Genomic DNA, 20,541 nt, shown 5'->3' on the forward strand with positions numbered 1-20,541 from the left:
TCTCCTTAAATAAGGAGACCAAAACTTTTCTCGGTATTTGAGAGGTGGTTTCACCAATATCCTGAAGCACAGCATCCTTAGTTTTATATTTAATTTTTCATGTAATGATGGACAGCATTTCATTAGCCTTCATAATCATTTGTTGTACCTCCATAATAACTTGTGGCTTATACACAAGAACATCTAATTCCTCAATACTTTTTTTCAAACGTCTTAATGCCAAGGGGAACAACTTCACGATTTCCCACGTTATAATCCATCTGCCAGATTTTTGCCAAGTAACTGACCATACCAATGTCGACCCATAATCTTTGTTATGTCAACTTCACAATATTCTTTTCTACCTATCTTCAAGCCAACTGCAAACTTAACCGCCATGCCTTTGATCCCTTCATCTAAGCCATGTGTGGATCTGGGTTTTCGGGGGGTTGATGTGGACTCCATGGGTCAAATGATCTATTTCCACACGGTGGAGATTCTATGATTCCACAAAGACACCCAGTGCTAGAATCAAACATGGATCCCGGCGTGGTGAGGCAGCACTGCTAACCACTGAGCCACCTTTGCGAAGTGGCACCATGAGAGATGAGGCAAATGTATTCGAAGGTTTAAAGATCTTTAGAACTCAGTTTCTTCTGCCATTTGAGGAAGAGAGTCTGAGTATTTTTAAAAACAGAGTGAATAGATTCTTGATAAACAAGTATGTAATAGGTTATCAGGGTAGCTGCGTCTGGAGTAATCAGATTAGCCATTGTCTTTATTTATAAATAATCTCTCTGACAACGTATAACCATATGCTGATCGTTACAAAACAACCCAGATTGTATCATTGCATGTCTTGTACCGTTATTGCAGAAATGCTATTGCATCCCCTTCCGGTTAGAATTTGGCAAACTCTGCGCTAATTATTTCTTTGTAAATTTTTTTTATCATTAACTCTAAGAAACAAAGCTCTCATGAGCTAAAATATTCAATGTCAACAGAGCACAACTCATTCTTTTAGCCACAAACAATCATAGAAAATCAAAGTCACAATGTTGCTCCACATGAAAACACTTCAGCACTAGGAAACAGTAACAAGTCTGACAGTGAAATAGACATGCATTATTATGAGCTCTGACCTCATCTCTTTCTTAAATAGCCTTTCAAATAATGCCCTTTCTGGGGTAAGTAAGCTAAATATGTGTTTAAAAATAAACTTGGTAGAAATCTTGCCTCTGATGCAGAACAATAATTAAGAACAAAAAAGGAAGGAAAATCTCAGGTGGTGAGGCAACATCTGAGACAGAAACGGAGTAAATATTCCATGTAACCTTTCTTAAAACTGAAGAAATGTAATAGCCTTTAAGCCAGTGGGATGAGAGAAAGGCAAACAGGAAATCAAGGATGATCCACAACAGGGTGGAAGGTAGGGGAAATTAAATAACAAAAGATTCCAATCCTGTAACAACCAGAAATAGTGATAAAGGATACAGTGAAGAGACAAAGGTGGTGTCCAAATGAAGTGTAGATTGTGACTTAAAAATCGATTTGAATATAACAGGTAGGGATAAAGATAGAAATAAGATAAAAATCAATTCAACAGAAAAGGAAAGGAGAAAAAAATACAATGTTGAGTACAGAAGGTTGTACAGTGCTAAACTGAGACTATTACGTTCAACATCAAGCTTTCACTAAATTATGTACTTGTGAAAAAATGATCCTTGACTACTACTTTTCTACTGTGAACCAATATGCAAATCCTGAAATGGAACGTTTGTGTCTTTATCTACTTTCATTTACACTTTCAAAGTAAATATGGCCATTTTAATCAACCTATTCAGACATGTTATGACATACCTCTGGAATAGGTGGGACTTAACCCTTGCTTCCTGTCTCACAAGCATGGTAACTGTTGGCAGCACAACAGACCTTAAAACACTTATGAATTAAATAAATACATTCACAACACTTACTTCAATTCAATAACAGGTGACAGCCTATTTACAGGTTAATCAGGGCAATGCCTTGACCACTTATAGTCAACCTGCTGATTTAAAAATGTAAACCAATTGTGACAGTTAAGTGTAAATCATCAATTATTAGTGTATTCGCCATGGCACCATCTCCTCCAGAGTCCATCCAATCAATAAACTCCTCTCAAATAGTGTAAATGTAGCTTTTCTCTTAAATGTGAATTTTGGCAAGATGCCAAGTTTTAAGAAACTGGATCTTTTCAGCAATTATACACTAAATTGTATGTTCATAATTTAATCTCTCCATTCATCTCATCAGTACTTTTGCATTATTACCTGCTTTTCCTCCGAAAATGTATCACCTCACATTTCTGTGCATTAAATTCCATCTCAATTCTTTCCCAACTTAACTTGGTTATGTCCTTTTCCTGTTTTCCACAATTTTCCTAGATTGTGGACAAAACTAAAACACAAGATTTATTGCCTAAGGAGATTAAGAATCAACTGATGTGGGAGGGGAGTCACATCTTGGCCCAGCGAAGTTCACTTCTCTGAAGGATATTACTAAATGAGTTCGGTCTCACATGAAGAAGTGGCAAATTGTAAGATGTCTGTTCATTTATTGGTCCAGATATAAACTCTCAACAAACAACTGGATTTTGCATGAATTAAAGCCATGCCCATTTTCTGAGTTACTTAATCCAATTTTACATTTCAAAAAGTGGAATTTCACCCGATATCTTGGTTACTAATGCAGTACAACAGTCATTAGAGTACTGTACCCCAATATCCAAACCCAAATGTACATAGGGAAAGCAGAGTGACAAAACATACATATACCTTTAGTAGCTTAAACTTAATAAATTCAATAATTTAATATTTGATCATACTTAACATTAACTAGCCAATTTCTTAAAATTTCTAATTCATATCAATGTACAGCTGCCCATTATATGTCTTGCAGGGCAGTGATAGTATCCAAAACTTCCAGATCAAAAGATCTAGATTCAAGTTACACTTGTCCTGAAAGTGGGTCATAACATGTCTGAACATATTGATTAAAAATAATTACAGTTGCACGTTATATTTATAGCGTCATAGAATTACACAACATTGGAACAGACTGTCCCTATGTCATCTGCACTGACCAGACATCCTAAACTGATCTAGTCCCATTTGTCAGCATTTAGCCATATCCCTTTAAATCCTTCCTATTCATATACCCATCAGATTCCTTTTAAATGTTATAGTTATACTCACTTCCTCTGGCAGCTCGTTCCATTCACACAGCCACCCTATACATGAAAGAGTAGCCCTCAGGTCCCTTTTAAATCTTTCCTCTCTCACCTTAAACCAATGCCCTCTAGTTATAGACTCCCCTACCCTAGGAAAAAGACCTTGGCTATTCATCTTATCCACGCACCTCATGATTTTATAAACTTCTGTAAGGTTCCCCCCTCAGCCTCTGACACTCCAGGAAAAAAAGCCCCAGCCAATTCAGTCTCTGCCTAAGACTCAAACCCTCCAGACCCACTGAGAATGTGTAACGGGTATGAGCAGTTGGCAAAGAGTTAAGTTTTGAGTTTTGTGAAACAAGGAGGTTCAGCTGAGCATGACAACTTGCAGTTAACAGTGGGGTGCTGGAGGCAAGGGTAATGGGTTAACAAGGTGGAAAAGCATTCATTATGTAGAGCCATTTAACAATATTGGAAGCATTCAATATGTAAGGTCAATTTAACAAGGTGAAAAGTATTCATTATGTGAAGCCATTTAAGGTTATGAACATTCATTGTGTAACACCAGATGGCTTAATCTTTGCTATTGATACTTGCTGATTGTAACAGTCACCTAATCAATATGTATGCTCCCTAGATGCTCCTTGTAAAATAATTCATTAAGAAACTGCTATTCCAGAGACAACTGTAAACTCACGTCTCTGTGCACATGGGCGATCGTTCTCTCTTCTTCCAGGGCCCAGAATAAAGATGGAGGAGGTAAAAGCTATACTGTGTCTCTGAGCATTTTGCTTCGACTGGGGTGGTGAGAAACGGGATGACACCAGCAACATCCTGGTAAAACTTCTGAACACTTAACAACATCTTTCCTACAGCGGGCAGACCAGAATTGAATGCAGTATTCCAGAAGTGCCCTCACCAATGCCCTACACAGCTGCAACATGACCTCCCAACTCCGATACTCAATGTACTGACCAATGAAGGCAAGCAACCAAAGCACATTTCTTTATCAGCTAGTCTACCTGCAACTCCACTTTCAAGGAATTATGTATCTACGCATCTAGGTCTCTTTGTTCAGCAACACACCTAGGGGCCCTACAATTATGTATGCAAGTCTTGCCCTGATTCGCCTTATCAAAATAGAACATCTCACATTCATCTAAACTAAACTCCACCTGGCATTGCTCTAACCACTGGCCCATACGATCAACGTCCTTGTTGTGGTTCTGTTCGCCGAGCTAGAAAGTTTTGTTGCAAACGTTTCGTCCCCTGTCTAGGTGACATCCTCAGTGCTTGGGAGCCTCCTGTGAAGCGCTTCTGTGGTGCTTCCTCCGGCATTTATAGTGGCCTGTCCCTGCCGCTTCTAGTTGTCAGTTTCAGCTGTCCGCTGTAGTGGCCGGTATATTGGGTCCAGGTCGATGTGTTTGTTGATGGAGTTTGTGGATGAGTGCCATGCTTCTAGGAATTCCCTGGCTGTTCTTGACAAGCAACATGAATTCGACTGGGACAACACTACCATTATAGGGCAAGCCAAACAAAGAACAGCCAGGGAATTCCTAGAAGCATGGCACTCATCCACAAACTCCATCAACAAACACATCGACCTGGACCCAATATACCGGCCACTACAGCGGACAGCTGAAACTGACAACCAGGAGCGGCAGGGACAGGCCACTATAAATGCCGGAGGAAGCACCACAGAAGCGCTTCACAGGAGGCTCCCAAGCACTGAGGATGTCACCTAGACAGGGGACGAAACGTTTGCAACAAAAATTTCCAGCTCGGTGAACAGAACCACAACAACGAGCACCCGAGCTACAAATCTTCACCCAAACTTTGATTAAGGTCCTGTTGTACACTGAGATAATCTTCTTTACTGTTCATTACACCAGCAATTTTGGTATCATCTGCAAATATAGTAATCATACCTCCTATATTCACATCCAAATCATTTATATTAATGAGGAAAAGCGAGTGGACCCAGCACTGACCCTTGCGGCACACCGCTGGTCACAGACCTCTAGTTCTGAAAAACAACCATCCACCACTACCCCATCTCCTACCTTCAAGCCTATTTTGTATCCAATCTGCTAGCTCCTCCTCATATGATCTAATCTTGCGAGCCAGTCGACCATGCTAAACCTTGTTGAAAGGCTTGCTGAAGTCCCTGCAGACAACATCTATTGCTCTGCCTTCATCAATCTTCCTTGCCACATCTTCAAGAAACTCAATGATGTTGTTGAGACACAATTTCCCATGCACAAAACCATATTGACTATCCCTGATCAGTTCTTGCTTTTCCAAATGCATGTAAATGCTGTCCCTCAGAATTCCCTCCAACAACTTGAACACCAATGACATCAGATTCACCAGTCTATAGTTCCCTGGTTTTTCCTTATCACCTTTCTTAAATAATGGCACCACATCAGGAATGAGCTAATGAAGGGCTTATACGTGAAATGTCAATTCTCCTGCTCCTAGGATCCTGCCTGACCTACTGTGCTTTTCTAGCACACTTTCGACTCTGATCTTTAGCATCTGCAGTCCTCACTTCCTCCTACCACATTAGCCAACATCCAGTCTTCAGGATCTCACTCATGGTTGTCGACGATAGGTAGATCTCAGCAAGGGGCCCAGTAATCTCTGCCCCTAGCTTCCCAAAGTTCTGGGTCTCTGATCAAGTCCAAAGTGTTTATCTACTTTTATGCATTTTAAGACCTTCAGCATGTACTCTTCTGTAATGTGGATTCTTTTCAAGATATTACTGTTTATTTCCCCAAGTTTCTTAGCTTCCAAGCCCTTCTCCACATTAAATTCTGACAAAATATTTGTTTAGTATCTCACCTAACTTGTGGTTCCACACAGAGATTTCCTAATTGATCTCTCCTTAGGACCTTAATATATTTGTAGAATTTCTTTGGATTCTCTTTCGCCCTATTGGCCAAAGCTATCTCATGTCCCTTTTCTGCCCTCCAGATTTCCCTCTGAAGTATACTCCACTGCCTTTATACTCTTCTAGGGATTCACTCAATCCCAGCAGTTTAAACTTGACATATGCCTCCTTCTTAACCAGGACCTCAGTTTTTCTTGTCATCCAGCCTACCCTGCACCTACCAGCCTTGCCCTTCACGCTAACAAGAACATATTATGTCTAAACTCTCGTTATCTCATTTCTGCAGGCCTTCCTTTCGCAATTGTACCTTTACCTGCAAACAGCCTCCCCCAATCAACTTTTGAAAGCTCCTGCCCAAAACCATCAAAATTGGCCTTACTCCAATTTAGAACTTTTATTTTTAGAGCAGGTCTATCTTTTTCCATAACTATTTTAAACCAAATAGAATTATGATTACTTGCCCTAAAGTGCTCTCCCATTGACACTTCAGTCACTTGCCCTGCCTTATTTCCCAAGAGAAGTTTTTTGCCTTCTCTGGTCGAAATAAGAAAACTTTTATGTACACACCTAAATTCCTCTCCAACCAAGCCCTTAATACTATGGCAGTCCCAGTCTATGATTGGAAAGTTAAAAGCCCCTATCATTACAACTCTATCACAGATATGTGGGATTTCCTTACATATTTGCTTCTCAATTTCCCACCGACTATTGGATTATTGAAATATTTCTTTTTCCTCAGTTCCACCATATAACTTCACTGGACATTCTTCCAGGAATATCCTCCCCAAGTGCAACCATAATGTTATCCTTAACCAAAAACACCACTCCCCCTCCTCTCTTGCCTCCCTTTCGATCCTTCCTGAAGTAACTATATTCCGAACATTAAGCTGCCAGTCTTGCCCCTCCTTGAGCCATGTTTCTGTAATAGCTATGATATCCCAGCCTCATGTTCTCAACCATGTCTTAAGTTCACCTGTTAGGTCTCTTGCATTGAAGTAAATGCAATTTAATTTATCAGTCTTACCTCATTCTCTGCCATGCTCTTGCCTGTCTTAACTATTCATCTTGCTCCCCCTATCTACTGTACCAGGCTTATACTTAACTCTTTGGGTCCCACACCTCCCCCTCATTAGTTTACAGCCTAACGAGTAGCATGAAGAAATCTCCCTGCCAGGATACTGGTCCCCTTTCAATTCAAGTGCAACCCATCCTTCTTATACAAGTCACTTCTACCCCAGAAGAAATCCCAATGGTCTTAAAATGGGAGTTCTGGCCCCTTACACCAGCTCCTTAGCCACGCTTTCATCTGACCTAGATCCTACTCCTACTCTCACTAGCACATGGCACCAGAAAGAATCCAATTATTACTAGCCTCAAGGGCCTACTTTTCATCCTCCTGCCTAATTTCCTACATTCTCTGTGCAGAACCTCAGCTCATTCTCTACCTATGTCATTGGTAGCAATGTATACAACAACATTTTGGTGGCCACACTTTCCTTTTAGAATGTTCTGCACCTGTTGCAAGACATCCTTGATTGTGACACAGGGAGGCTACATGCCATTCTGTTGTCTCACTGACGGCTGCAGAAACATCCATCTGTGCCCTGACTACAGAATCCCCTAGCACAATCGTTTTCTTCGAACCTGATATACCCCTCTTTACAGTACAGCTAGTTGGGGTACCAGAAACCTGGCTGTCAGTGCTATATTCTTCTGACAGGCCATCACCCACTACAGCATCCAAAACAGCATACTTGCTTGAGATGACAATAACCACAGGAGACTCCAGAAATAACTGCCTAGCGGTAATCCATCTACCTGACTATATCTGCAGATTTTCGACCTTCCTGAAACTGCATTCCACAATATCCTCTGACATCTGTAAATTCCTCATTGCCTCTAACTGCCGCTATCCAATAGGATTTGCAACCAGACAGACAGTCTCTAGGAACATTTAAATACTCCCTGATTTCGCACATCCGACTGAAGAGGACATCACACTACTAAAAGCCATCTCTGTCTCTTTTAACAATCGAAAGACCCAAAAAATACCTAAAAACAAACGCAAAACACTGCTCAAAAACACAGCATTAGCATAGTCCTACTGCTCAATACCAATTTTTTATACTAAAATTCAATCAAGAGACATCTCAATAAAATATAAAAACTGCACCCTCACTTTTTTTGTAAATCTATAAAAGTAAGTTTTGAAAGTCTTGAAATCAAACACTTAGCTGATTAACCTCTGAAATATAGGTCATGAACATGTTATCAAGATGTCTATTTTACATTTTCAGCATCATTTTCAGCACTTTTACAAGAAAAAAAGTTCCATAATTGTAATTACCTTTTTTGAGGAAACTTAGGACAGATGGGTACTAGCTGTTTTAATGGATTAGTTGCACTCTTACCATATAATGTCTGTTCTATCAGCCAACTGTAAATGTTTTAAAAGGAGTTGGGGATTGTCGAAAACTTGCTGCTGGAGCAAATTGACTCCTATTACAAAATTCTACAAAAATCACTGCCAACTTGGTAATCGCACTTAAGATTTTTCAAGATATCCAATGAAAAATATCATATTAGTGCAGCTGCTATGCTCGTATAACTTGGTGAAGCATAAGTAGTAGATCATTCTGCCTCAAATGAGAACTGCTATTACTACACTCAAAGTAACACGCCACTCATAACTGTCCACAACAACTAGTAAAATACTATTTCAATCTCAACAACAATGTAAACAATAAGAACTTTGTAGATAACATAATATAGCAGTAACAATAACTAAATTACATTTTTTTTTTTAAAATGCAGGTACTTACTCCATGATTTACAGAATCCTCCTGGCTATCATGTTCTCTATTTACAGTGTCTCTGGTCATTCGGGGTGGTTTCCAGCTTCTTTCTTGTGTTCCCTTGTTGTAGTAGTAAAACCGTCCTGTTGCATCTTTGTGCACCTCCCATTCACCATGGATTTGCCTGGGAGGGCTAGTGGGAATTGGGGGTAAATGGGCTAGAGTTATTTTCAAATCTTGCAAATTTGCATACACTGGAGATTCTGGTCTGGCAGGCGGCATTGTCTGCAAAAGTTAAAGCAACATCTTTTAGTGAACAAAAGATAATTTGAATTACCTGCACAACTCGATACATGATCACTTTTAGGATCTAGATAGCAGGAATTTTTTTTTTTTAAAATTGCCCGCCATATTTTTTCCATTTGATTAAGTAATTTTCCTGCTCTCAACATTATTTTAATGACAATAATATTGATTGTAATTGATAAAGTCAGCCTGATTCTCACATTAAAAAGTAAACAACCATCCAGATAAGAAACCTTGTTTCAATATTTGTGTTGGCTTCTGGGTGATTTTAAAGATTCCACTACTTCTGGCTCAGATCAGGACCTCAACACAGTGAAGGAGTGAAACTTCACCTTTCCACTTGTGGTACTACTTAGCATTAGTTAAACTCACAACACCAGGTTACAGTCCAACAGATTTATTTGGAAGCACTAGCTTTCGGAGCACTGCTCCTTTGTCAGGTAGTTGTGGAGCATGACCATAAGACACAGAATTTAAAGCAAGATTACAGTGTCATGCAACTGAAATCGAACAAACCTAGGTTGTTCTTAAGCCTTTCATTTTTTAGAATGGGTTGTAGGTTTCGGTTCATTAATATGTAAATCCTAGAACTTCTTTTAAGTCATAATCTTGAGATCAATTAACCTTTATTAAAAAAAGGACATCTCAGCTCAGACAATGAATGAAAGGTGCGAGGTTAGATCTGGCCTCAGATCTCAGGATGACCTTACTCCAAGGCAGACTTCAGGATAGGCAACAATGCAAAATGGCCAAGCAGAGGCTGATAGCCAAGTTCGGCACCCATGAGGATGGCCTCAACTGGGACCTTGGGTTCATGTCACACTACAGGTGACCCCACTTCTCTCTCTCTCTCTCTCTCTCTCTCTCTCTCTCTCTCTCTCTCTCACACACACACACACACACACACACACACTCTCTCTCTCTCTCTCTCTCTCTCTCTCACGCACTTACATATACATATAAATCTATGGGGTGAATTTGTATTTGCAGAATTATATTTGCAGATACATTCTATTTTACTCAAAAAATGCACAATCTGCAGGCAGTCAATCATGTAATATTTAGTAAATTCCATTTGGGAAATAGAACCAGTCTGACTGAAGATTGGAATACAGACAGACTCTAATCTCATACCTTTAATGCATTGTCTGAGTTGAGATGTCATTTTTTTTACAAAACCTTAAGTTATTATGACTTAGAAGAAATTCTGGGATCTATAAATTAATGAACCGAAACCTGCAAACCATTCTAAAAGATGAAAGACTTACCAACAATCTAGGTTTGTTCAATGTATCATTTCAGTTGCATGACACTGTAACCTTTTGCTATAAATTCTGTTTCTTATGATCCTGTTCCACAGTTACCTGATGAAGAAGTAGCGCTCCAACAGCGAGTACTTCCAAATAAACTTGGTGGATTATAAACTGGTGTTGTGTGATTTTTAACTTTGTCCACCCAAGTCCAACACCGGCTCCTCCACATCATACTTACCACTAAAACAAGTTTTTGCAGATTTGCTGATCTCTAGCTGCTCTTTTTTTCAAAGAAGATACCTATGTATTACGTATAATAATGACTACTTCAAACAATTGATATTCTACAAGTGGGTGGCATGGTGGCTAAGTGGTTAGCACTGCAGTCTTACAGCGCCAGAGACCCGGGTTCCATTCCAGCCTCGAGTGACTGTCTGCATGGACATTGCACATTCTCCCAGTGTCTGTGCGGGTTTCCTCTGGGTGCTGCAGTTTCCTCCCACAGTTCAAAGATGTGTAACGCTGGTGGATTGGCTATACTGAATTGCCCATAGTGTTAGGTACACTAGTCAGAGGGAAATGGGTCTGGGTGGGTTACTCTTCAGAGGATCAGTGTGGACTTGTTGGGCCAAATGGCCTGTTTCCACACTGTAGGGAATCTAGTCTAATCCCAACTATGAATCAAGAGTGTGATGCTGGAAAAGCACAGCAGGAGAAGTCCTGATGAAGGGCTTTTGCCTGAAATGTCGATTCTCCTGCTGCTTGACCTGCCATACTTTTGCAGTGCCACAGCATTTGCAGTTCTCACTTTCGCCTTTCTATAATTATGACCCAAACAACAGATTTTGTTGTCAAGATATTAATGAACTAATAGTGCTCACCTGTACTTGTGCATAACTGTATAGCAATTGTAGGCATGTGACAAGCGTACAATTAAACAAGGATAACCAAACGTTACTTTTCCACAGATCATTTGATTTCTTGCTTCACCATTGAAATGCACCGAATGGTACACAGAAGTAGGTACCATTCACAAAACCAACTACTACAGTTCTCCAACCTTCCTTCAAAAGCATTTTTCAACCCTGTAACTTCTACCACCTAGAAAAATAAAACAGCAGTCACAGAGAAGCCTAACCACCTTTAAATTCTCCTCAAAGACCCTCACCGACCTGATCTGGAACAACAGCACCATTACTTTATTGTCACTGGGGTGAAAGCCTTAACTCTGTTCCTAACAGCACTCACACCATATCAACTACAGTGGTTGAAGCTCACTGTCATGTACAAAGTGCATTCCAATTTGCACTCCATTCTCAGTCCTTGTACAGTTAACTGCAGTGTTCTTCAGTCTGATCGGTTAAAAGAGATACACTTATGCTAGTTCTTTTCATTTAGGTCTGAGATTCATTACTTGCCTCGCTGAGCTGTTATTAGTTTATGTAAAAAAGTAAAAACTTAAAATGTGTAAGGCAAAGTCCAACTCATGCAGACATGTTGAAAGGTCTAAGGCTGCAAATTATAATCTAGAGGAATTATTTGGAAGAATTTTGTCATTTGTAGTGATAGACACTTTCCTACATATTTTAGTCAATTTAACAAATGTCTAGCCAATAGCAATTGAACATACACACCCTAAAAGGAAGTCTGAGTATTTGAAAGTTGTATATATGCTAAGCTTTAAAAAAAATCTAATCATGAGTAGCTATTTGATCATTTAAAAAGTCAAAATTAAACATTCTTTTTTAGTAATGTAACAAAATTACACATCATTCCCAACTCAGAGGAAATTTTAAATGATACCAAACAGAAATTACAAAAGACAACTGAAATTAGCAGTAAGTGGATTTTTATGATGAAACAGCCTGTTATCTGCTAACTGCCAATTCCAGACAAATGATTTTGGAAAAGAGAAAACAAACTGCAGATGCTGGTAAAACTCAGGTCTGGCAGAGTTAATGTTTCAGGTCCAGTGACCCGACTTCAGGCCTGAAACGTTAACTCTGCTTTCTCTCCACAGATGCTGTCAGACCTGCTGAGTTTTTCCAGCAATTTCTGATTTGATTTTAGAAAATGAACTGGCTTGACATAATGCCTGCAGTGAGCAAAACAGAACTCCATTTAAATAGGGTACCCAAATCAATAACTGCACCAGTAAATACCAGATAAAGGCATAGATTTCATGCTAAATTTACTGAGAGGTATTTTAACAGCTAGAAAAAGTAATTTCTGTAATGTCCATATTCATTAATTGCAACACATTACTGATCCATTTGGCTAATACCTCAAAATTATCTTTTATAGAGTGCACACTTCCCAAGGAGTTCAAAAAATTGAACTCAGGCAAATATTATAATGGGTGATGAAAAATTTGATTAAAGTGGTACATTTTTGAGGAATCTTTTAATCAGGAGATGAGGTAGGGAATGAAATTCAGAAGTGGAGAAAAACACAGCTAACCATGGTAGGAAAATAGCAGAATGCATAACAGAGCTAAGTTTGAGGGACACAAATCTCTTGGAGGGCTATAGACCAGTAGGACAGTACAGAGATGAGGAATAGGGTCAATGAGGGACTTGAACTTGAAAATCATCTTCAGCCACCTGTGAATATAGAGCTATGGTAAGGTTCACTTTTTGGAAGTAAGAATCCAATTGCAACATTAAAACCACACAATTAATATTTTCATTTTTTGTTTCATAAATAAAAGATCATCAATACCCTGAAGGACATATCTTTGACAACAGCAGTGAGACAACACTAAATGATGCAATGGAAATACTTAGATACATTCACTTTACAAATGGTACATGGGGAGGCAGTGCTGGAGTGAAGGGAAAGCAGTAGAGGGTCAGCATGGTGGCTCAGTAATTAGCACTGCTGCCTTACAGCACCAGGTTCAATTCAATCCCTGGGCGACTGTATGTGTAGAGTTTGTACGTTCTTCCAGTATCCCAGTTTTCGTCCACAGTCAAAAGATGTGCAGGTTAGGTGGATTGGCCATGCTAAATTGCCCATAGTGTCCAGGGATGTATAGGTTGGGTGGGTTGGCTACGGTTTTTACAGGGTTAGGGGATGGGACGCTCTTTGGAGTGTCAGTGCAGACTCAATGGGCCAAATGGTCTGCTTCCACACAGTAGGAATTCTAAGTTAAATTGCCTAAACTCTCTATTTCTGATCAGTAGTTGTAATGCAGCTAAGTATAACTTGCTCAAATAGCAAACAATACAAAGTTAAAAATCGCCACACCAGATTATAGTCCAACAGGTTTAATTGGAAGCATTAGCTTTCGGAGCGCCGCTCCTTCATTAGGTGGTTGTGGAGGACACAATTGTAAGACACAGAATTTATGGCAAAATTTTACAGTGTGCAAAAACATTTTCTATAAATTCTGTGCCTCTCAGTTGTGTCCTCCATAACCACCTGATGAAGGAGCAGCACTCCGAAAGCTAGTGCTTCCAATTAAACCTGTTGGATTATAATCTGGTGTTGTGAGATTTTTAACTTTGTACACCCCAGTCCAACACCGGCATCTCCAATACAATACAATGTGGCATTTCAACTAATTTCAATTTCAATTTCACTGGTGTTTCAATACTAGCATTTTGCTAGCAAAACATATTCAAAGTTAACATTTCAATAAACTTCAACTGCTTCTACATAAAACCAAACATAAATTCTGAATAGGTATGTTGCAATTCTACAGAGAATGCAATATTGTCAGGACTACATATATTTCCTTGGAATGTAAACTGTAAAAATTAAGAATTAATTTCTTTTACAAATCGAGTGAAAATTGGGAACATTTACACAAGATCATGTAACTTTTGGAGAAACTGGATTTCATTCTGAGTGATACATTGGCACCAAGTGTCTTTGCATTAAAAAAACTGTCTAGCAACAGCTTTTTATAGTTAAGTTACAAATTATCATTAATTTGAGAGAAGGGTATTGTCGTATTCAGGCGAGCCAAGATAAGGGTCTCTCAGATTCAAACAGAAACAGCATTTAAAGACTCGGGAAGCAAGAACTTCTCACTCAAGCAAGACCAAGATCCAACTCACCAGTTAAAGACTGAGGATCCTCTGTGGTTGAGAATGTAAAATCATCACCAGAAACTAAAATAACTGAGAAAGTTATATCATCTATCCTTGTGGGACGGACACTGGATTCACAGAATTTTGTCTATGTTTGCCACTCATATTTTTGCAGAACTGCTTGCCCTATTTGTGAACGATATTTAAAAGCAACATAGTTTTAATCTGTAGCAATTAACAATCTATCTTACCAAGTAAAGGACACATTTGTTATGATAAATGCATTTTGTTTTCTTGTTAGTTGATAAAACTTGGTGAGAGTTTGTTTTATCTTAGTGGTCAAAAATCAGGCAAATTAACCAGCCTAGTGTGTAAATTGGTCATTTATACATTTGTGATAACTCATGGAATAGTGGAACTTCATATCCAGTGCACTCTACCTGACAAAAGCTTTGTGGGGGGCTTGGTGCAGGACCTCTGAATGCAGATAATGCGAGATTAGATCTGAAGTAAGATAATTGGTAAAAGGATAAAAAGGGCAGATAATGTAATGTAAAATAAGATGGTAATGAAAGCAACTAAAACATTCCTACAGAAAGGGGAAATACTCCAATTATTTTACAAGACATGACTGCAGCTAAGGCCATAGAATAGACAAATTAGTTAAAGATAGAATTTCTTGGAAAAACTAAGAACGTAGACATAATTGAAATATTAGCAGTCATTTCAGATTAGAGAGACAAGGTAGACAAGCAGTGAATCATAGAGATTGCGAGAACTGAGTTACAGTTACAGAAGCTTGAACATGAAAAAGAAATGAGGCAGCTTGAGAGAAAAGGACTGGACATTGGAATTGAAATGGATGGATATGGAGATTTTAAAAATTCAACTTGGTGGAAAAAGAAGGCAAAGATCATTTAAGATGCTGGTACGAGAGATTCGGGGGGAGAAAAAGATAAAAGTGGGAATTGAGAAAAGAAAACCAGCTTTAATAGGCTGCCTCTGATACAGAAGGAGGTTCTGATTAAGAAAATGCTATCCATATTCTAAAGTTCAGTAAGGGACTGCTTAAATTTGCATAATGCCCACCAAAATTTGAGAAAAGAATATGTGTTGCATTTTTTAAAAATGTCATTTAGAAATGGGCAGCAAATCAAATAAAATAGCCAAAGGAAAACTGGACATTGCCCAGGCAGAGTAGATTGGATGGGTCCAGCACATGGAATTTATGAATCACTGTCAGAAGAGTTTTGAATGAATTATATTACTGTAAACAGTTACTCTGGATCTATGAGTTTCTGAAGCATACAGGCAAAAGTTTCAAGACTTAAAAGGTAACAGCCTGGACAATCTATGTTAAATTTGAAATGGTAAAGAAATTTTGACTAGTGGATATGGGCATTAGGAGTAGATATTACATGTAAAGTTCTCAAACAAGTTATTCTCGTGGAAGAATTTAGTAATTAGAAACCTCACTGATGACCAAAGGGTTGCAAGGGCGACACTGGTAGCAGGAATAGTTGACAATTGAGCTGATCCATAAAACGCAATCTTTTTTTCCCCTCATCTCTATAAAACCAATAAAGGATAGAAGGTGGCGGAACAAAACAAAGACAAGTAGACCGTGTAAAGGAGGAACTGCTGGGAATGCCTTAAGATTTCCACCTGACACCAGAAAGGAAGCTACTCAGAATAGGAAGTGACTGCTGTAAGCTTGAGTTTTTGCATTGTACCAATTGTAGGTCACCTTTGTTCAAAATGTTGCAAGTTGCATGGGAAACACATGAGAACAATTGGGGTTCGTAAGAGCTCCCCTGAAAATGGAAGTCAAGCAAAATAAGACAGATGAAAGATGAAAGGAATTTGGCTTTGTCTTCAAGTGATACAACTAAACCCATAACTACATTGGGAGATACAGGAGGTATGCAAACTCTTTTGTTGAAGAGGGACATAGATTTTCCTCCAGAGTATTGTGAAAGCCAAATTTTTAATAAATAAGTGGAGAGTTCAAATCCATTCCTTTGTACAAAAATAGTGAATTTATAATGCAACTTGATGTCCGAAACTACGGTAGTAGTAGTAGTAGTTCAGAAATTACCCATGGATGGAGTGCACTTGCTCCTAGATAATGGTTTGGTTGCAAAGGAAGTTACAGCTTTGCCTCCAAACATGAAGTCCAAATGAAGTTAAAGAGACAGAACAAATTCCAGGCATTTTTCCCAACACGTGTGGTGACCACAGCATGGCTGAATGTACTCCATCACCAGAGGTTAAGTAATATCATAGACAGATGTTACAATAGTCAAAACACTTTTTTCAGGATGGGAATAATTGTAAAAAAGTGTTTAGTATGACTTCTATAATGGAGACTCAAAGCAAGTCCAAAGTTAATCAAGTTAACAAAATCAACCAAAGCTAACTGTTTTTTTTACATAATAACACTCTGGGAAACAGTTTTAGTAAGGAAGTGGAAGAGGGTACTTCATCACATCCTGACAGCCCTGCAGGTAAGAAATGGATGTTTGTTCATCAGGTAGTGGTGTCTCTCAAATATCTTAAGGAGATATTGTGAGTAGCACAAGAAATTCCCATGGTTGGGCATGTAGGATTACAGAAAAATTAAGCATCAATTAAACATTCAATACTGTCTTAGTAGACTGTGTAGGACTGTGTACAGAAAACGAAAGCAGGATACCAGTAAATCCTTGTAGTGGTGGATATCATAATCTAATTTCCAGATGCTATTCCTTTAAAGGTCAATTACAGTTAAAGTAGTAGTGGAAAAATCCACTCTTTTTTAAAATCATTAAGGGCTACCTATAAAAATATAGTTAGATCAAAGTTCCACCTTTATGTCTAAAATTATGCAGGTTATAATAAATAACTTGAGTATGAAGTCCACTTCATATCATCCACAGACTCTTCGCAATGGCAGATGCTGGGGTTTCCTGGGGCACTGATGCTGTTGTCGCTGTTCCCATAGTGGGACTCCTTGAGGACCAGAACTCTTCACATAGACCTTACAGAAGCCCTGAACCCATGTTTAAGACCCAATTTAAACGAAGACAAACTCTTAATTAAGTAATTTCTTTTTATTCTTATTATAATTCAAAATAGTGCCAGATTGTGGCCACGAAATGCTTTTCATTGCATCTCCAAGACATATATGACAATAAATCATTCATTCACTCAGTTTTTTATTAAAGACACCACCATGCATACACATGCTAAAGTCAACCCCATGAATTTTGGCCTAAAAGTCTAATCTTTTATATATCTAGAGTAATTCCACTTAGTTTCTCAGGGTTAAACAGTGGTGTGATTAATAATTATTTGATCATAATCCCTACATTTTATTAAATTAAAGCATTTACAGGCTCTTAGATTTCTCCTTTACTTAATTCCAGCAGCAGTCTCACAACCAAGTCACAGGACTATATTATCATATAGTAACACAATGCCTTTGAGGAAGAATAACAATCATGCAGAAAAAGTTAATGGGTGAACCAGCATCAGAAAAATGGTCATCGTGTCACCTGCAAAAGCACTGAACACACTGCCTTCAGAAGCAAAGAAAGATGGAATTCCAGAATTCTAGGTTACTCTTATGTATCACCCCGAACTTATGAAACGCACATTTTATAAGCAGTCAGAATAGAAAAATTACAATGTATTTACTGTAATGTTAAAACATTAAATTGGAATATCTCTCTGGACATTAATGTAAGATTAAAGGGTTAAACTGCACTGACTGAACATTCTGGAAGTGGGTGGGGATGACGTTCATGCAGGAACGCGGATGACTCCCACTCCATTTAGACAGTCAATTGCTACTACTCCCCTACTATTAGCAAATTAAACTATCATTTTGTGCCTTCCATTCAGAAATGCTTTCATAGCCACCCTCCGGAAGCTAGGACATATCACACCTTCATTGTCTTGGGGAATCACTGAGTCAGGAAATGGTAGAGTGATTCCCCAGGATTAGGGCATTTACATTTGCATTATCTCAGGACGATCTCATCCTACCATTGTATCTGGGGTACATGTGACTGTGAGGGAGCAGCTGGGGTTATCTTGATTGGCATGTGACTGTGGGGGAGTGGCCAGAGTATCTGAGAGCATGGCCAATTGACCTTTTTAAAAGGTGATGTTTGCTTTTTGTTCGGGGCTTCTTTTGACTAAACTTTGCACGTCTGCGAAGAGGGTCATGGGGTGACCCAACTTGTACAGGCTTTAATAAACTTTAACTGTTTGCAGAAGTGAATTGCATCTCGAATGTAAAACCTCAGGAAAAGGATCTAACACTACCACCTGCTTTTGACAATAAAGTCATCCAATTGTCATGCTAAATGAAAAGAAAAATTCATATTGATCGACCTGCATTGGAAATATGGATGAAACTTTGACATGCTGCCAAGCAAGCCCTTACCAAGATTGGTGGGGAAAAAAAAATCTTCTAAAGAAATAACTTTTCCGTGAGAATCCAGAGCTTACTGCTTCGATCTGATGTGGCAAAAAGCCGATGATGATATTCAAGCATAAAACATTTCCCAAGAAAACATTTCAGACAGGCATTGTTCATGAGAAATGCTGAATGGATGAAGGCACCTAAAAAATTGGATCAAATGAGTTTAGAATTTGAACCCAGTAAAACTATGCAAAAAAAAAGGTATGCCCACCTGACACTGGGTGGGATGCTCTTCAGAGAGTCAGTAAGGATTTGCTGGGCTCAATGGCCTGTTTCCACACTGTAGGGATTCTATCAATTCCAAACAGGACTTCAGTTCTTTGTGTCAGTGCCAGCTCTTTGAAGACATTAATTTCACATCACAAACATTTTCACAAATGAGTTTTCAAATGCATGTCCGCTGACTTTTGAAAATTTCTGGGGAATCGGATTCCACCCAACTTGCAAAAGAAAACTACTTACTCTCAGCAAAACCATAGGAGATACAGTTAGTAAGTATGCAGATGACATCAAAATTGGAGGTGTACTGGACGACGAAGGAGGTTACCTAAGAATATAACGAGATCTTGATCAGATGGGCCAATGGGCTGAGGAGTGGCAGATGGAATTTAATTTAGATAAACGTGATTTTGGAAAGGCAAATTAGGGCAGGACTTGTACATTTAATGGTAAGGTCCTTGGAAGTGTTGCTGAACGAAGAGATCTTGGGGTGGAGGTTCATAGTTCTTTTAAAGTGGAGTCACAGGTAGATAGGATAGTGAAGGTGGCGTTTGGTGTGCTTTCCTTTCTTGGTCAGAGCATTAAGTAGAGGAGTTGGAAGATCACATTGTTGCAGCTATACAAGACATTGGTTAGGGCACTTTTGTAATATTGTGTGCAATTCTGGTCTCCCTCCTATCAGAAGGATGTTGTGAAATTTGAAAGGAATTAGAAAAGATTTACAGTGATGTTCCCAGGGTTGGAAGATTTGAGCTACAGGGAGTGGCTGAATAGGCTGGGGTTATTTTCCCTGGAATGTCAGAGGCTGAGAGGTGACCTTATAAAGGTTTATAAAATACGTGAGGTGCATAGATAGAGTAAATATACAAAGGTCTTTTCCCCCCAGAGTAGAGGAGTAGAACTATGGGGCAAGATTTGAAAGAGACCCAAGGGACAACTTTTTCACGCAGAGGGTGGTGCTTTGATGGAATGAGCTGCCACCTTTAAAAGGCATCTGGAAGGGTTCAGAAGGGCACGGGCAGAGTGCTGGCAAATAGGACTAGATTAATTTAGAATATCTGGTTGGCATGGACAAGCTGGTCCAAAGGGTCTGTTTCTGTGTTGTACATCTCTAATGACTCGAAAACCCCTCACTATTTTGTACATCCCCACCCCCACCCCCACCTTCTCTGGGTCAAGAACAATGATTCCAACTTCCACAAATGAATGTTGTACTTCATCCCTGGTAACATTTTGGTAAACATCCTCCATTTCTTCTCCAAGTTCTTGACATCCTTCCTAAAATGTGGTGCTCTGAATTTTACACAATACCCCAGAGGTTGCAACAAAACTTGTAAAGCTTTAGCATCACTTCCTTCTTTTTGTATTTAGTGTACA

At 39.0% G+C, this 20,541-nt stretch overlaps 1 protein-coding gene across 5 annotated transcripts in view; it reads right to left on the minus strand.

The window, feature by feature from the left end:
- arhgap12b (Rho GTPase activating protein 12b) overlaps window positions 1-20,541 on the minus strand; it is a 200,324-nt gene that overhangs the window by 117,071 nt on the left and 62,712 nt on the right. For 4 of the 5 annotated variants that reach the window (XM_087987514.1, XM_087987513.1, XM_087987512.1 and 1 more), the window contains exon 3: window positions 8,906-9,163. The exons of the other annotated variant lie outside the window; for it this stretch is intronic. In XM_087987514.1, the coding sequence (XP_087843640.1) occupies window positions 8,906-9,163 (258 nt within the window). The remainder of the gene's footprint in view (window positions 1-8,905; window positions 9,164-20,541) is intronic. 5 annotated transcript variants of the gene reach the window in all.

The sequence above is a fragment of the Chiloscyllium plagiosum genome, unplaced genomic scaffold (genome assembly GCF_037043375.1).
Source record: "Chiloscyllium plagiosum isolate Xiang-an unplaced genomic scaffold, Cpla_swu_hap1 HiC_scaffold_5, whole genome shotgun sequence".
NCBI lineage: Eukaryota > Metazoa > Chordata > Chondrichthyes > Orectolobiformes > Hemiscylliidae > Chiloscyllium > Chiloscyllium plagiosum.